This window comes from Vigna radiata, chromosome 7 (assembly GCF_000741045.1).
Source record: "Vigna radiata var. radiata cultivar VC1973A chromosome 7, Vradiata_ver6, whole genome shotgun sequence".
In the NCBI taxonomy this organism is placed as follows: domain Eukaryota; kingdom Viridiplantae; phylum Streptophyta; class Magnoliopsida; order Fabales; family Fabaceae; genus Vigna; species Vigna radiata.
In genome coordinates, this window is record NC_028357.1 from 8,178,392 (window position 1) to 8,196,237 (window position 17,846).

Below are 17,846 nucleotides of genomic sequence, written 5' to 3' on the forward strand. Positions count from 1 at the left end.
CTTCAATCCCAAACTAATGCTACTTTACCTTGATTTAGACTGATTTAATACCTTAATTTAGATTGATTTAACAACCTAATTTTCAACCACCTTAGCTTAACTTTAGATGCACCTTGTTCTGAATTTTCAAAATCTAAAAAATATTTGAACTAAATTTGATCCAAATTAAATAAATTAAATTTAAAATTTAAACATATGAATTTGAATTTAACATTGTTCATTTTAATAAACTTACAATAATATAAATTTAGATTATTGCACAAAACTGCAAAATCTCCTGTATGCATCAACATTAATAAAAACTGATAATGACAAATCTTGTCTATCAATTTTAGATTTCATCCACCCAAATAGCTTTAGAATCGTCACAAAGAATTACAGGAAAAAAAAACATTTGAGAAAGAAACAACAGTCACTAATTCACTAGGAAATACAGTTCTTTCAATGACATTCTTCAAGGTCACCTGTATTCGCACTCTTACTCACTATAGTTTCGCTTAACTAAGTGGAATTTCATGATGCATTCTCCTGTTACACGCTTTTAAACAAAGGCTTTTGGAGAACCCAACCTTCAATCATAGCTTGAGAATGAAGAGGTTGGTCAGTGGGAAGAAGATGGCCAGCTCCCAAAACGACAACATTGGTGAGAGACTTCCAAGACTGCACATAGCCAGCAAGCTCTCCATTAACCTTCCATATCTTCCTTTCAGCATTAAGAAACTCTTCTATCCCTTCCCATTTCATTGTCTTAACCCAAACCTCTGTTTGGACCACTCCATCCCTCAAATCATACTCACCTTGATAAAGCAACACCCTGCTCTTCCTCACCAAGTATTCCACCATCTGTTTCACACTTTTCATCACATCACCGTGTAATGCCTTCCCAACAACATCACTGCATATCTCATACACAAACGATTCCTTCACCCCCAGTGTCTTCTTCACCTCCGGAATGTTCAAGAACCGTTCAACCAGATCATCCTCGTACGGAGTCTTTCTTGTATAGTCATACAAAGTAGCCAACCCTGTCATGTCCTGCAACCTTCTCAACACCTTGTTTCTCGCATCTGTTGCTTCACTCCAATTCCTCATTTGGATCAACCCAACAGCTTCCAGTTGACCTTTTTCCAACTCATTCTTCTGCCTCTCGTTGATCAATCCAGCATAGTAAGCATTCACAGCATGAGAGAGAACTTGAGTTTCGGGGTCTGTTAACCCATCCCCAATAGCTACACCGGCCAGATTCACTCTTTGGGAAGCATCCAAGTTTTCATTTTTCTTCAATATATAGTACCCAATTGCAGGCACATACTTGCCAGCATAGCTTTCTCCAGTAATATAAATAGGGCGATGCTTGAAAAGAGGATCCAGTTGAAGAAAGTTGGTTATAGCAGCAAANAGGTGTTTGGCAACCGCGTTTTGATCTCTTGGGATCTCTTCTGGGGTTGAGGCCACACTGAAGCCAGATCCAATGGGACTATCAAGAAAAAGAAGGCCAAAAATTCTGTTCCAGGAACCAGGGTTGGGCTGAAGGGTGAGGGATTGGGTGACTCGCCATGGTCCAAGTTCGTACAAGTTGCCAAGCATGGAGGAGCAGCCAGGGCCACCTTGGAGCCAAATGAGAAGTGGGGTTTGGGAGACAGGCAAAGTGGAGTTTTGGGCTTCATAGAAAGCGTAGAAAATTGCAGAAGCAGAAGTAGGATTGATTGGTAGGTAACCATGCCTGCTGGGGAGGGCTTCTTTGGGGAATGAATGGCTTCTTGATTGTGAATCAGACAGGCATAGAAATAAGCAGAAGAAGAAGAGGAGAAGATGGTTTTTGACGATGTGGGACTTGTGGATGGCTGACTCCATTATCTGGTGGCGTATATTTCAATGTGCGAATTGGCAATGTACAAATATTGAAAAGAACGTTGGGTTTGGATACGGACAGAAAACGAAACAGAAGAGAAGAAGAGAGAGATAGATAGTGCCTTCAGGAATAAGGAGGTAGAAGTCGTCGACTTGACTCCATGAGAGTGTGTATACACTGACCGCAATGGCACTACTGTTTTATAGCGCAATCAACGTTTTTAGGATTAAATGATAAATAACTTTATTTTTAAAAATCGGAATACTTTTGTCCTCTTACTTTATTGAATATCTTAAACTATATATTTGTCCTATGAATTTCTTGTTTAACATATTAAAGAAAAATTTTATTAAATTTCCAATCGAAATATATACCCCAGTTGAAGAGAAAAGTTCACATTAAATTTTCCAATGAAAATATATACATTATCTCTTTTTTTTTTACTCTTTGAATATAATACATTATACCTGTTCATTCAAAAAACAAAATTAAAATATGAATAATTCTTATGTTGTAATTATAAATAATCATGATGAAACAAAAGCATTAATGTAACCTGATGCTAGAAAGGTTCATTGCAATCTGAAAATATGAGAGGGTAATTATAATGTGTCTTATTATTGCATATGTGAAGAAACTGGTCCAGGGTTTAAAACAATTTGGTGACAAGGCTGACATACTACGTACCGTCATGTTACGAGTAGAAAATATTATTTAGAAAATATCAAATGAATGTAAAAGAGTGTCATCATATTATTATTTTAGTAAAAATAAGTCCTACTCATATTTTTTGTATAATGGAATAATTTCTAGTTATTTCTTCTTTTTACTTTATTCTCTTATTACATGTAGTCGTAACATAAAAGGTGTTATTTCATTGTGTTCTTAAAAAAAAAAATCACCTTAAATTTTGTATTTTGATTTCTATGATTTTGGTCTATCAATTATGTTGACTTTGTCTTTGTAAAGGAAGAATGTTTCTCCTTCAAATAGTATAAATTGTGGAAATCTTTTAGCTTTTGTTCATTTGGGAAAGAGGAATCCGGAGAGAGTGAATAGATAGATTTGAATGAATTTAAGAGTGAATTAAATTGTTAACCTTATATTTAATTGTAAAAAGTTTATAAAGAGTAAAAAATTAATATTAATTATTAAAATTAATTTTAATATTATACAAATTTTATTTTAATTGTAATATTTTTGTATAATTATTTTTCTTAATCCAATTAATCTATCTTTAATAAACAAAATTATCTATATTAAAATTCTAAAAATTATTTATTCTATACACATATGTTTTCCTTATTTATTTAAAAAATAATTTAAAATCTAATTTAGTTACCTTTCAGAATTTAAAAATTGACGAGATTTTATAGTATTTTTCATTCATCATTATGTTCGTAGTTGAAAAAGGGTCAAACATAGACAGTGTTAGAGAGAGAAAGAGGTGAAGATGAGAATCTATGTGATGGAGGGGGAAGAAGGAGGAGGCATGAGGTTGAGCAAGCGAATCCCGAACGGAGAAGTTGATTACAAGACTAAATCCGACACCGCCTGGAGCCACTCCTATCTCAACCAGAAGCCATGGCATCCTCTCTCTTATCCCAACCAATGTCGCAAGTGGATCACCGAATAAACCCACGTCTAGGGATGACAAAAAATCCGCACCCACGAATATCCGCGGATAAAATTCGCGACGGATAGTTCATACCCGTGAATATTTACTATCCGAAACCTGTAGATAGCGGGTATTTTAATACCCGCTTATAAACGGGTCGGGTGCGGGTATTATACTATTCGTACCCGCAAATATCCGCTACCCGCAAAAAATAAAAAGAAAAACTTAATTTTTATTTTATTAAGTTAAATTTAATTAAAATTAACACTAATTTATATTTTACAAGGTTAAATTTAATTAAAACTGTACTATAAGAAGTATACCGATTGGAATTAATTGTCATTTATGGACAATTAACCAGTATTAATAGGTCAGGTTGTCTTACTCTTTACAAAATATACGGTATTAATTATTGATTATTGGGTTTGATTGCCTAAACATATACTACACTAATGGCTAATCAATGGACTTATCTGTCATAGGCTCTATAAATATACAATTGATGTCTAGGTACAATCTTTCTCTTCTATCATAATAAAATTTAGACCTCTTATATCTTGAACGTCGGAGTGTCTTCTGCACGTCAACAACCCATCGGAGTGGATGACATTCTCAGAAAGGATTGAAGATCAAAAGAGAACAAAGCAAAGAAGGACGACTGACCCTCGGACCAATTCAACCGAAACAAAAATTAAATTTTAATTTATATTATATTTTATATAATTTTTTTGTAATTCTATTTAAATTTTATTTTAATAATTTATAAAATTATATTTTTTAAATATTTGCGGGTATCCGTGGGTTTTAAAATATCTGTGGATATTTTTTAAGCGGGTATCCGTGCGGATAGCGGGTCGGGTAGCGGGTGGATTTTTTTTTTGTCAGGTCAGATTATGAGTAGGCATTATCCGTGCTCGACCCGACCCGTTGTCATCCCTACCCACGTCAATCACCAACGCCACGCCGAAGAGGTTTCTCGTGAGGTAATTTATTCCTGCTATTCCACCGCAATTCTCCTCCAATTAATTACTCTCTATTTTCGGTTCCAGTTCGCGCAGGAGCAAAAGTTCTTTCGCCAAACCGCTCTCATCTCCGAGAAGGAGAAGGAAAAGGTTCACATCGCATCGTCTTTCTTCGTGTTTCATAGTTTCATTTTCTTCATGGCTTGTTATTAAAATTAGGGCTTTGTAATGTCGCAAAGGGCTTCCACCACCAACCTTCGAACCAAACGCCACGCTGCATCGTCGAGCTTCGTCAGATGTGTAGACCACCAACCTTGCAACCTCCACCTTTGTCAAAATGGCGCCATAACAACCAAGCTTGCAAGGAAATTCCTCCATGCGAACCGAATACACCCATTGGAGCCCAATACAAGGTCCAATGTCGACACCACAACCATGGGAATTGAATACACAACTTGGGAATGGAGGGCTTTTGTCTCAACAATGGTTAACTGAATACGAACCCATGGGAACCGAATACAGCTTCCCTTCTTCTTCTTCATAGCACTGGAATTGAATATCAACCACCGGAACCGAATACAACTTCAGTTCTCTTTCTTCATACGCGTGGAATCGAATACTAGGCAATGGGAACTGAATACACCTTGCCTTTGTTGTTCTTCATGGGGTTGGAACTAAATACAGGTTCCTTGGAACCGAATACAGCTTGCCTTTGTTGTTCTTCATGGGGCTGGAATCGAATAAATGCCCATTGAAACCGAATACACTTTGTTCTTCTTCATCTTCTCCAGCTTCAAACACTTGTTCTTTTCATCAACCACTTTCTTCTTCATCTTCCATCAACCTTATCTTCTTCATCTACCATCAATCCTGCAATAAAAAACAACAAATACTTGCCTAAACAACTAGAATTACTTTCATATATAGGGGCACTTTAGAATTTTTGGATTGGATTCCTCCAAATCTGACCACATCCATGAGTGAGTGAAAAGTACATCATCTCGCATTTCCTCTCAAATTTGTCTACACATTTCTCTTCATGTGAACATAGAATTCATCTCAAATCGTAGCTCGTAAAATTGTATAAAGAGTACTTTCCCTCGAATAAGGAGATAATGAATGACTTGATACGTCAGGAAGTGAATATAGAAAAAATAGAAACAAAGATTATCGTGGGATTATCTGTATATAAAATCTATAATAAATGATATTTATAGATGTTTATTTTTCGTAAATAATAAATAACACATATTTTAATTATAAATTATAATATTATTAAAATTTAATTTATATTTTATTAATATTAAGATAATTTATATTTTATTATGTTGAATTTATTTAAAATTAAATTTTAATTTATAGTATATTTTATATTTTTAAAAATGTATAAAATATTTTTTTAATATATATACGTATTTACAAATATCCGTAAATTGTAAAATATTTATAAATTTTTTTGAATATTTAATAAATAACCAAATAAATAACGGATAGATTTTCTGAATTGGCCAGTGAGTAAACACCGACTAAGCAATTCTTTTTAGTATAATCTTACATCTCAAATATATTTAAATATTAAGTACCCTCTCAAGTGTTGCAGGCCTTGTGTGCTGACTGTACTGCTACTTCGTTTTAAATGCAGTATATTCCTAAAAAAAGTGTTCATTTGACTGCAAGTATTGGGTATAATCATGGACTATAATTGGTTTTTTGTTAGACTTACAAGCCAATAGTTATGCATAGATTTTATTATTTGTTTGGAGTTTTGCTATTATAATACAAAGTTAAAGGCTTCGAAGTAACCTATAGCTAAATTGCTCTTATTAAGACAAGATTCAATAGAAAGAAGCATAGTTTGTTAATTTAATGACTTTTGTTGTTTTCTGAGTTTCTTAATGCTAAAAATTCTAGTTAACTTCATTTTGGTTTTTGTGCTATTCTAACGAGTCACTTTATGTAGGATTTAAATTTGAACCATATTTGACTTTTAATTTTAATAATCATGCAGGCCAAACTATACTAATTATTAAACACAAAGAGGGTTATATATATAAAACCTGAACTGTATTATTTTATAATTCAGTTTTAGAAATTGAACCTATAAATTAGTTAACTATTAATTAATTTAAAACTAATTTATTTTAGGCTTAATACCGCTTTTGGTCCCTAGTTTGGGAGGTTTTGTTCAATATAGTCCTACCTTTATTTTTTAATAACAGTTGATCCCACTTTTTGAAAAAACTGTTCAATTGACTCCTTTTTGTTATGACGTCAATTTTCTAACGGTGCTGGTTACGACGTCAATAAGTTTTTTCATGCATTCACCTATCCAAATGTTATTTTAAGAGTCCTGACATAATGTTATGTTAAAAATCATGTCATCATCGTATACAATAAGGATTACAATAAACAATTTAAACTTGAATATGGGACCACTATGAACAAAAAGGACTCAATTGAACAGTTTCTTCAAAAGGTGGAACCAATTGTTATGGGAAAAAAATGTAGGACCATATTGAACAAATCCTCTCAAACTAGGGACCAAAAGCGGTATTAAGCCTTTATTTTATATATTTTATTTGTCTGAGAGTTTTTAAAATTACAATTTAGTCTCATACAATTTAATTTGGCTACTATAAATTAGACTAAACATTGGTCGAGATCAATTCTATTGAATTTGATTAACTTTTGACTAGAATTGATTAGGTTGATTTTGGCAAGGGTCGACTTAGTTAAATTTTGGTTGAGACAGACTTGACTAAGTTTTGGACGTGTTCGACTTGGTCAAATTCGACCAACTTTTTTGCTAGACTTGACTCTATTGAAAATGATCAATTTTTATTGGGACGTCTTGACCATTCATGTTTGTCCTAGTCTGCTAATTTTCAACCAGATTCATCTCGGTTGAATTCGACCAATTTCAATCAGAACCAACTCGACTAAGTTTCGGTCATGGCCGTCCTAACCAAATTCGACCGATTTTTAGCCAATTTTCAGTCATAATTGAATTGAATGAGTTTCGGCTGTGGTCGTTCCAATCTAATTTGTTCATTTTTTACTGGATTAGACTCGGTCGATTTTTGATCTAGATCGACTTGATTGAGTTTCGTTTGTGGCCTCTTTGGCCTAATTTGATCAATTTTAGGCTGAGGATGACTTAACTGAGTTTTAATTGTACCCGTCTTAATTGAATTCAATCAATTTTTTTGTTTTTTAATTTGAAAACATTGTAATTTGGTTCAAATTTAGTATAGTTCAATTAAAAAATATTTTAATTTGGTTCAAATTTAGTAAATACTTTATATGAACATAAGACTCGTTTCTTGAAAATTAAGAGTAAAATAATCATAAAAAACGTTGAACTTATCATAAGCACGTCTCACATTAGGAAGAGCTACTCTATCCAATCCATGTGAAAAGGTTAATTAACCTTTTTTTCATGCTACAAAATTAAAATATATATATATATATATATATATATATATATATATATTTTTTTTTTTTTTTAATTTTTTAATTTTATGCTTTATATTTTCATATATTTTTTTTAATTTCTTGATTTTATATTTTATAATTTTATAAGTTTATACTTTTTTAATTTTGTAATTTTATATTTTTAAAATTTGTAATTTTATATTTATTTTTTAATTTTAATATTCTATAATTTTTATTAACTTTAAAACAATTTTTTTAAACACTATAAATATTTAAGATATTCTAATTATAGTAGTCGTTTATAGAAAAATATTATGTGATGACATTCAAACTAGTGATAGAATAAGATAATTGTTACATCACATAATTAATAGAAAAATTTATACTCAATTGAAAAATTTTAAAATTAAAGACTTAATAAGCTACAAAAATTTAATAAGAATTCAATTGAAAATTTTCAAAAACTTCCAAATTTATCTAGTACTCAACTTAATTAAATACAAACTTACATAGAAACACGGTTAACATAAAAACACAGTAGTTTTTTTAAGCATGATTTCTTTTTAAATTGTTTGTGAAAGTATTTACATGTGCAATTTTTTTAAATCTACTGATTTTGGAAATTATAAAAATAAAATACACCGAGCGTGTAAATTTTCCTATCAGAAGACCACAACAACCCAAGGATGAATATGATGGTAATAAAATTTCAGATCCTCCTGAGAATTCATGGAATACTTAATCAACCAAAACACATTTTAACTGATTGTTTATCACCAACTCTACAGTATTGAGCAAAATCTTCACTTTGTTTCTTAACTTTTATCACTTAAGATTATTCTTCAACAGACCAAAATGAATTAAAGATTGGAAATTCAAACTAGGGTTGGGGAAGTATATAGGTATATGGCAAAATTCATTTATTTCATATACAAAACAACGAAATTCCAAAGTTAGCATGCTTTCAACACACACAAACACACCATCTTGTGCCTGCCCATCAAAACACATCGATCACAAGTACCTAAAGTTTTTGGTCAATAGCAATCCTCAGCAGCTTTATTGTTCCTCATCGAAAAATAGGGAGATAGAGCTCCGAATTTCAATGATGGTTGGTTCATCCGAAAGCCAAGAATGTTTGACATATAATGGAGACAGAATGTTTGAATTACTTTCACCATCAATACCAAGAGAAAAGACACGAAGAGCTACAAGAATCTATCAGACTTGCATTTAACAAAATATACCTACTGAGAAAAAGGATCAGCTAGAGCAACTTTTCCCGACAGACCCAGAAGGTTATCATGAGTGGTTTTAAATTAACCGGGTTTTTCATGCTTCCATAAAACCTGCAAAGTGAATTATGAGACCCTGTCCTGATATTGTCATGCTTGTATTCCAAGTACTGATAACTCGATTCTATTTCTGATATTGTCTAAGTGGCCAGCATCCATCGATACCTTGAACTTTACGTTGTACTGGCATTAACCGCCATGGGTTATCATTTTCTTCAACGTTTGACCCGGAAACCTCACCCGACCCATATTTTGATTCCAATTCCTGCCTTAATTTTGCAGGTGACTTTGCCTCTCCTGACTCTGATTCATGACACCTTACCGGACTTCGTACATTGAACTGCTTCTGCTCCAAACTTTGGTTATCATTTCTCCCTGAACTAGGAGATTGCAATTGGTCCTCAAATTGATTTGTATGTTGATTTGGTTTAGGAGGCCTTCCACGACCTCTAGCTCGAACATCCTGTTCTTTAGATTGAACTTCTGATAATTGTGCCTCATAATTGATTATGTTCCGAATCAGTTTAGGGGGCCTCCCCCTTCCTCGACCGTGCTTCTGATGTTGATCTTCTTCTCGTTGCTTCTCATATTGGATTGGATTTTCATTCAGTTTTGGTGGCCTGCCACGACGACCTCTGCCTCTACCTCGACCAAGCTGCTTAGATTGTCCTTGTTCTAATTGCTCGTCACATTGATTAGCTTTTCTATTTAGTGTACGAGGTCTGCCCCTACCTCTACCCCGACCAAATCTCCCTAAACCTCTACCCCCGCCATACTGATCCTGCTTCTCCATTTCGTTTGCATTTGGCTTATGTTCGTGAAGATTCCCATCATCTGAAGGCAACAATGTCACTACGGCACAATTTGCTACAGGCTGTAACTTTCGAGGCCTTCCTCTAGGACGTTTTGGAGCCCTCTGCCCATAATCCCAGGACATAGGGCCTTCTGAAGTAGGAACCGAATATTGCTGACCAAAATTGTCCGATGGATTAACAGGAAAATTAGGTGCTTCTCTAGATTCTTTTTGGTTTGAATGTGAAGAACACATCAGATGTTCAGCTTGATCATGTAGGTGTATCCTCTGATTGCAGCAATTGGCATTTCTGTTTAGCCTACGACCCCTTCCTCTAGTTGTACCTTGACCTTGTGGTTGTGACGGGCACCTTTCATCAGTTTTCTCCTCATTTGTCCCTTGCTCGGCAACAGTAGTATCACATGAGGGCAACAACGACTTCCCCTCGTGATCTGCAATTTGCTTAAACCCACTAGGCTCCCTCTCTCTGGATTGATGATGATGCACAGTCATAAGTGTCGTATCTTGCTTGCATACATCAACATTCAAAGATAATGAACCCGAAATCTTGTCTACTGTATCCAGATTACTTTCTGAAGTCCCATTACAAGGCCTTTGCTGTTGCAATTGTGCAGGTGATAACGGGTTTGCAGCTGCTGGTATGCACTCCAATGATGTTGGCTGGGAGGAACAAGTTGTTTCCAAATGCAAACTGGAATCCTGTTTTGACATTAACTTTTAGAACTTATCTGTATAATCCAGAGTCAAATACAACGGACAAGGATTCACATTTACTGTTACATTTCAAGAATAATTTAATAAAGTATTGACATCAATGACTCTCAAAAGATTAAGAAAAGTTAAGGGAAACAAAATAAAGCGGGTTTACCATAGTGAACGGAAGGATAACATGGAACACTTTTTAGGGGCAAGCTAGCCATTATAATATAATTAGCTAGATTGAGTAAAACAGATTGAAAACTGAAAAAAAGAAAAAAAAAAAAAAATCATAGAGAGGTTTGGAACAAAGTTCAAGAGATTCAAATCCTCAATCTGTCTCCTACTACTCTCCTTAAAATGTCCTTTCCCGGTTAATTTATAACAAGCAAGCAAAATGACCAAAAAAGAGACAAGAACTAGAATATTATCATTTGAAAGAGAAAGTCTATAATCCATAAACACATAAACACAGATAGTAGGTAGTTCAAACCGTAAACCCTCCCAATAAAAACAAAACAACCACATCAAAATCAAGATTTTACCAAATGTTGCATTACCTGATTTTGTGACTCTACTAAACCCCTTTGCAGTTCTACTTCCTGGTGTTGTTGACTTTGTTTTCCAAGCCCTAGTACCCGTCCCTTTTTGCATTCTTCTTCAGCACTCCCTGTCTCGCCACGTTTATTACTTCTCCGTTTGCCCCTCTTATTCTTCTTCTCGCTACCCTCACATTGTTCCTTCACTTCATCCTCAACCTTCAGCACATACCTCCAACCGGAAACGCGCGCAATCTCCCCTATCTCACAAAGATTCTCCAATTGCAGACCTAGAATCCTTGCATGAGCCCACGGTAAATCACTGTACTCCCTCTTAATGTACTCCGATATCGCTTCCTCCGTCGACCCCGTCTCATCCTCCAACCCTAATATCGCACTACGTATCATCTACAAAAAATAAATAAATAAATAACATCGCACACATTCATATAGTAACGTAAACGCACAGCATTACGAATCCAAAATCCGAAATCCGAAAAACAAAACGAAAAAAAAAAAACGATAACGATACCAATGCATATGGAGGGTGCGTGGGGGTGTGGAACGCGGGAAAAAGGTCGCGGAGGCGGCGTTCGATGAGGGCGTAGTGGCGCGTGTGGAGGGAAAGCGAAGGGTCGAGTTTCTTGAGTTGAGAAACGAGAGAGTCTCTGAGGTGATCCATGACGCGCGTGGTTCTGGAACCTTCTTGGTGGTTTGGTCGGGAATTTGTTCGCGTCCTCATGAGTGTCTTCTTCGAAAATTGCGTTGGTCCCAAGTTTCTGCGACACTTCACGTAAAGTTGATTGCAGGTATAATGTATCTTAAGCTGAAAAGGCGCATTTTCAACGCGACTTCTACGAAGACGTTCCAAAATACGTGGTACAGCCGCGGAGGTAGACCACTAGCGTATGACGGCGCATTGGAATTCGTAGGTTTAGCAGATACTACTCACGCCTCCTCCTATCTTCACTTCTCAGTGCTATATGCATTTTTCATGCTTCTTTTATAATTATTTAATTATAATAATTTTTAAATTAAATAATAAATAAAATATTACCTTAACACGTACACGAGTGTTATCTATTAACTTAAAAAAATTCTAAAGGGTAAAAAATGGTAATGTAAATAAGAAGTAATTGATTATGTATGTGAAGTTATTATATAGTTCAGAAGATATTACCTTAAATTATGAATAAAATAGATCGTTTAGAACATGAGGTTGGATTACAAATTTTTGTCTTCATATTATATTGAGAATGGTTTTTTTAATAATTTTTTTTGATAATTTTTTGAGAATGTATATGTAATAATGTGATTGATCCGTTTTAAACAATGATACATATTTTATTATCAAAAATTTATTAAAAAGAATTGTTAAAATATAAGATCTTATTATATTCTAACACATTATGAAATTTTCAAGGAACCATTTTTTCAAATAGATGAATTCTTGAAGTTATATTCAATAACATGAACAAACTTAGAAACTTGTTCCTCACTGATTAATAGAAATATATTTTTTACCAAAATGGTTATCCTTAAACACTCCCACAACATAATAAATAGTTTAGGTCTTATCCGAATTATATCACATGATTGTTCCAACGACACTCTTTCTCCAATACAAATTCTAAAATATTTAGAGTTGACATCAAACACATTTTGTACATAAGCAATACTCAACACTGCTACTTCCATATGGAAATTTAATATCTTTGTCAGAAAAATACACTGGTCAATACATCTTGTGTGCATTTCACAAACCATTTCAAAAATAAATCTCTATAATTCTCAATTTTTTATTAATTGTATTTACCTTTACAAATTTCATAAAAATATAAATTATTAAATTATATAAATTTACAATTAAGAATTAATTATAAAAAACTATAAATTTACAATTCAGAGCTAATTATAATTATAATAAATTACAAAATTTAGATTATAAATTTACAATTTTATTTATCTGTTAATGATAATTTAAAGAAAATGATTATGTTATAATTATATTTAAATTAAATTCATGCTAATTTTAGAAAACAATATTGTACTACATTTTGTACTAACTTATTATAATTTGTCATTAGGATAACAGATAATTTCTCATAAAATTAAACATGTTACAATTAGCCTTAAATTTAAGTATAACAAAATTAGTTTTATATTAAATCATAATTTTATCTAATACTATCAGCATATTAACATAAGTTTTCAAATATTTAAACATGTTTAAATTACATTTTATAATTTTGGTACACAAATTAATTAATTTTAGGTTTAATACCTATTTTGGTCTCTCTTTTCGGGGGGTTTGTTCAAAATGGTCATCTCTGTTTTAAAAAGTTCACTAAAGTCCTACTTTTTGTAAAAACTGTGCAAGTTAGTCCTTTTTGCTAACGGCGTTAATTCTGCTAACGGCAGAGCTGCCCAGCTGGTAAATATTTGATGATGTATAACATTTTGATTATGCTGGCACTGTTATATGTTAAAAAAAATTATTAATTGTGACATGGAATGTGTAACCCTAATTTTATTACATTTCATGTCACAATTAATAATTTTTTTTAACACATAACAATGTCAGCACAATCAAAATGTTACACATCATCAAATATTTGCCAGTTGGGCAGTTTTGTTGTTAGCAGAATTAACGCCGTTAGCAAAAAGGACTAACTTGCAGAGTTTTTACAAAAAGTAGGACTTTAGTTAACTTTTTAAAAAAGGGAGGACCACTTTGAACAAACCTCCCGAAAAGAGGGATCAAAATAAGTATTAAACCTTAATTTTAAGCTAAAACTCCTAATATAAATAATTAAATTCTAAACCATACAACAAAAATAAATTATAACCATAAATTGATCATGTTAAATCAAATAAATAAACTACATTAAGGAGAAAAATACTCATAGAAATAAACAATTAAGTTTCTCTTAGCCATAAAAAATATATAACTAGAGGAGACCATAGTAAGAGCAACACCACCTTAAACCACAATCATGAGCAACCACAACCACCAAAAGCAAATCGAAATATACTAAACACAAAACCACCCTAAACACCAGCAGTCACCACCTCCAACAAGAACCACCATTACGTACCACAACATCACTAGCAAAACTCCAAAGATAAATGATCCATACCAACAAAGAGCACCTCTACCACCAATGACAAGCAACACCATCACACAAGCAACAATCACAAGCACCATTACCACACATTGAACCACGCATACAGAACAAACACACCACCAGCTAACTAGCCACCACTTATGACCACAACAAACATGAGCACAAAATGACATGGGTCTATTTCTTAAAGGCAAAGTCAGAAGTCTTTGGAGTATTCAAGAAATTCAAGGTCCTAGTCAAGAACCAAAGTGGAAAAAAGATAAAAGTACTTAGAAGTGATTGTGGCAAGGAGTACACATCTAACGAGTTTGACAAATTTTGCGAAGATGAAAGCATAGAGCAACAACTTATCATTGTATATACTCCATAACAAAATGGTGTGTCAGAAGGAAAGAACCTCATAGTCATTGAGATGGCAAGATCAATGCTAAAAGAGACAAGCATGCCTAACATTTTTTAGGTTGAAGTAGTCTACAATGTAGTTTACATTCTAAATAGATGTACAACTAAGGTAGTCTAAGACAAGACTCCTATTGGAGCTTGGAGTAGAAGAAAGCCATTAGTTAAACACCTAGAAGTATTTGGGTCTATCTGCTAAATACATGTTCCTGATCAAAGGAGGTACAAGCTTGAAGAAAATACTATACAAGGAATATTCTTCGGATATAGCACATAGTCAAAAGGCTATCGAGTCTACAACCTACAAACAAAAAAGATCATCATTAGTTGAGATGTTGAAGTTGATGAAAATGCTTCTTGGAATTGGGAAGAAGAAAAAGTTTTTAAAAGCAATATTTTAGTTTTAGTGCAACAATCTCAAGAAGAAACTCAAGAAGAGGCGGAAAATTCGGGTGCGTTTTCTCCACCTCCACAACAACAAGATTCTTCACATGAATCCAGTTTAAGACGAGTAAGATCTTTGATATACATATACAAAACTTGCAATATGGCCATGATTGAGCCTAACTGTTATGAAGAAGCATCAAATCGAGAAGTACGGGTCAAGACTATGAAATAAAAGATTAAAATGATTAAGATGAATAACACTTGGGAGCTCGTAAGTTGCCCTTATGGAAAAGACATCATTGGAGTGAAATGGATATATAAAACAAAGCTCAATCCTGATGGAACTATACAAAAGCACAAGGTAAGATTAGTTGCCAAATGCTACTCATAGTAACCAGGAATCGACTACAATAAGACATTTGCTCCAGTTGCTCGCTTAGATACATTTAAAGTTTCAATAGCTCTTACAACACAAAAAGGATGTGTTAGCATAAAGCTGAAGAGCATAAATTTTGATGATGTTTCAAAGTCAAGTCTCAAGTGCTCTTATTGTAGGAAGATCTTCATGAAGACTTGTTTTTATATTAAAGCTTTTGCATTTTAGTAGATTGATGTATAGGATGTGGTTTATACTTAATTATGTGTATTTTTTGCCTTAGGGTGCGTTAAAAATCGTTTTGAATCAGAAAACCTTCTTTTATACTCAAGATAATCGATTACCAGTTATAATAATCGATTGTCAATAATCGATTATGACTTGACATAATCGATTATCACAAGCAATTATGAGAATTTTTAAGCAAGTTTTTTACCGATGTGTATTTAATGATGCATAATTGATTACCATATTAGGATAATCAATTATTACACGTTTAAAACCTTACAACAGATGTTTGGAGGTATCATTGAGTAAGATCTCTATAAATTGGATCGAGACTCTTATTCTAATATACGAAACATACAAGTAAAGTGTATTTTAGAAATTATTATCTAAAGTGTGTGGTGATAAATGTTTTAGGGTTTGTGGAACCCTTGTGTTATGGATTTGAGAACTTGGTGAGTTGGTATAGAGCGAGAACTTTCACAGGGAGTGTGATATGTAAGACCTATGAAAATGTCTATTTTAATAAAGAGTAGTCAATTTTAGCATTATTATTAGTAATAATAATTTTAATGGATAGAAAATATATGATAGAGAATTATAGTAATTTCAGAAGAAGGGGTTCAAAATTTTGAGAACCTGTTTTAAAAGTTTTTTTTAAAAAAAAATGAATAGTGCCTAAGGATAAGCATTCCACGTTGGTGCTAAGAGTTATCAGATATGTTTAGGTGTGGGATTGAAATATAATTTTTTTATAAAATATTTTTAAAAAAAATTAATTGAATAGTAAAATTTTTTTCGCTATAAATAGCCAATGGGGGAAAGAAGGATTCTGCATAAGAAGGAGAGAAAATAAGAGAGAAAGAGAGAAAGGGAAAGAAGGAAAAAAATTAGGAAGAAATTTTGGTTGCAAAAAAAGTAGAGATTCTGGAGGATTTTCGGGAAAACAAATTCTGAGCAAGAGATTAAGTCTGGAATAGAGGTAAGGGGAGCTAACCTTTCTAAGCTTTTATATTTGATAAAATATTTTTGTGTAACTATTCATGTTTTGAAATTTTGTGCAATTACTGTTAATGAAAAACCTATGTGCTTGTTGTATAACTATTTGAATTTCTGTGATAATATTATATGCTGTTGTTTTGAACTTGTGAATAAGAAATTTGTTAATAACACGTTGAGGAAAACTTTGGCTAGGAAAGACCTGGTACTTAAGTTTTCCATTGTGATGCACCTCTCTTTCCTGAAAGTTTACTCGATATGTTTTAACTAAATTCTTATTAAACAAATTATATTCTGCTGATTTTATTTTGTAAAATGGATATGAAATCTGTGTTGAATGTATTATATTATGTTGGATGTGGAATTTATGTATTTGAACATAGTAAGAGTTCGGTGGAGAGTGGGAAATTGATGGACTGTCGTCACCCAACCAAATTTGAGTGCATATGAAATATGCAGTATAGCTAGGGAATGACCCCTAGGTCGTCTCTCAAGGACCAACTACGGTTCAGAGTCAAGTCTAACACGAAAGGGGGGGGGGGTTTGAAAAGGTTTCACCATGCACGAAAATGAAATTAAAACAGTAAAAACGAAACTGCTACAGTAATTACGAAAATTCACGCTGGAACTAGACAACTCTGACCTTTGCTCAATGTTTTACCCATAACTTTTTCTACAGAGCTCTAAATGAGATGAGGTTTTTTTTCCTGGAAAGTAGATTCAATTATCTTTCATATGATATATAAAACNCATGAGAAGAAATATCAGAGTCAGATGCAGAAGGAGAATCATAATCAAAGACACAGGCAGAAGAAACAGTATTCACAAAATCAAAGTAGGTAGACATGTAGAAGGAAGGGGGAAAAGAAGAATGCAATGAAAATATGCAACTAAAGCTACCTAAATGCAACACACAATGACGAACACAAACAGAACATCGCACTCACGAGACAAGACAAAACAAAACACACACTAACACAACAAAGACCTAAAACCGAACCGTTGGTCCCCGGCAAGGGCGCCAAAATTTGATGGACTGTCGCCAACCAACCAAATTTGAGTGCATATGAAATATGCAGTATAGCTAGGGAATGACCCCTAGGTCGTCTCTCAAGGACCAA

General features: G+C 33.4%; 2 protein-coding genes across 2 annotated transcripts; both read right to left on the minus strand.

Moving 5' to 3' along the window:
• Positions 1-265: 265 nt before the first annotated feature.
• LOC106769589 (serine carboxypeptidase-like 50) lies at positions 266-2,007 on the minus strand. Its single transcript, XM_014655268.2, has one exon. It carries the CDS (start codon positions 1,852-1,854, stop codon positions 532-534), a length of 1,323 nt encoding a protein of 440 aa, XP_014510754.1. The 5' UTR covers positions 1,855-2,007; the 3' UTR covers positions 266-531.
• A 6,748-nt stretch (positions 2,008-8,755) lies between these two features.
• Positions 8,756-12,159, minus strand: LOC111242017. The gene is made up of 3 exons (XM_022783074.1): positions 11,744-12,159; positions 11,233-11,619; positions 8,756-10,675 (listed from the first exon to the last, which is right to left on the minus strand). Exons 1-3 carry the CDS (start codon positions 11,951-11,953, stop codon positions 9,287-9,289), a joined length of 1,986 nt encoding a protein of 661 aa, XP_022638795.1. The 5' UTR covers positions 11,954-12,159; the 3' UTR covers positions 8,756-9,286.
• Positions 12,160-17,846: the final 5,687 nt, after the last annotated feature.

What these genes read in the sequence shown, in the direction of transcription:
- LOC111242017 (XM_022783074.1), bottom strand. Translation starts at nt 11,953, where the DNA reads ATGAGGACGCGAACAAATTCCCGACCAAACCACCAAGAAGGTTCCAGA. An exon ending in CGCACCCTCCATATGCATTG is followed by an intron (nt 11,620 to 11,743) that starts GTATCGTTATCG and finishes TATTTTTTGTAG; the next exon opens with ATGATACGTAGTGCGATATT. An exon ending in TAGTAGAGTCACAAAATCAG is followed by an intron (nt 10,676 to 11,232) that starts GTAATGCAACAT and finishes ATGTCAAAACAG; the next exon opens with GATTCCAGTTTGCATTTGGA.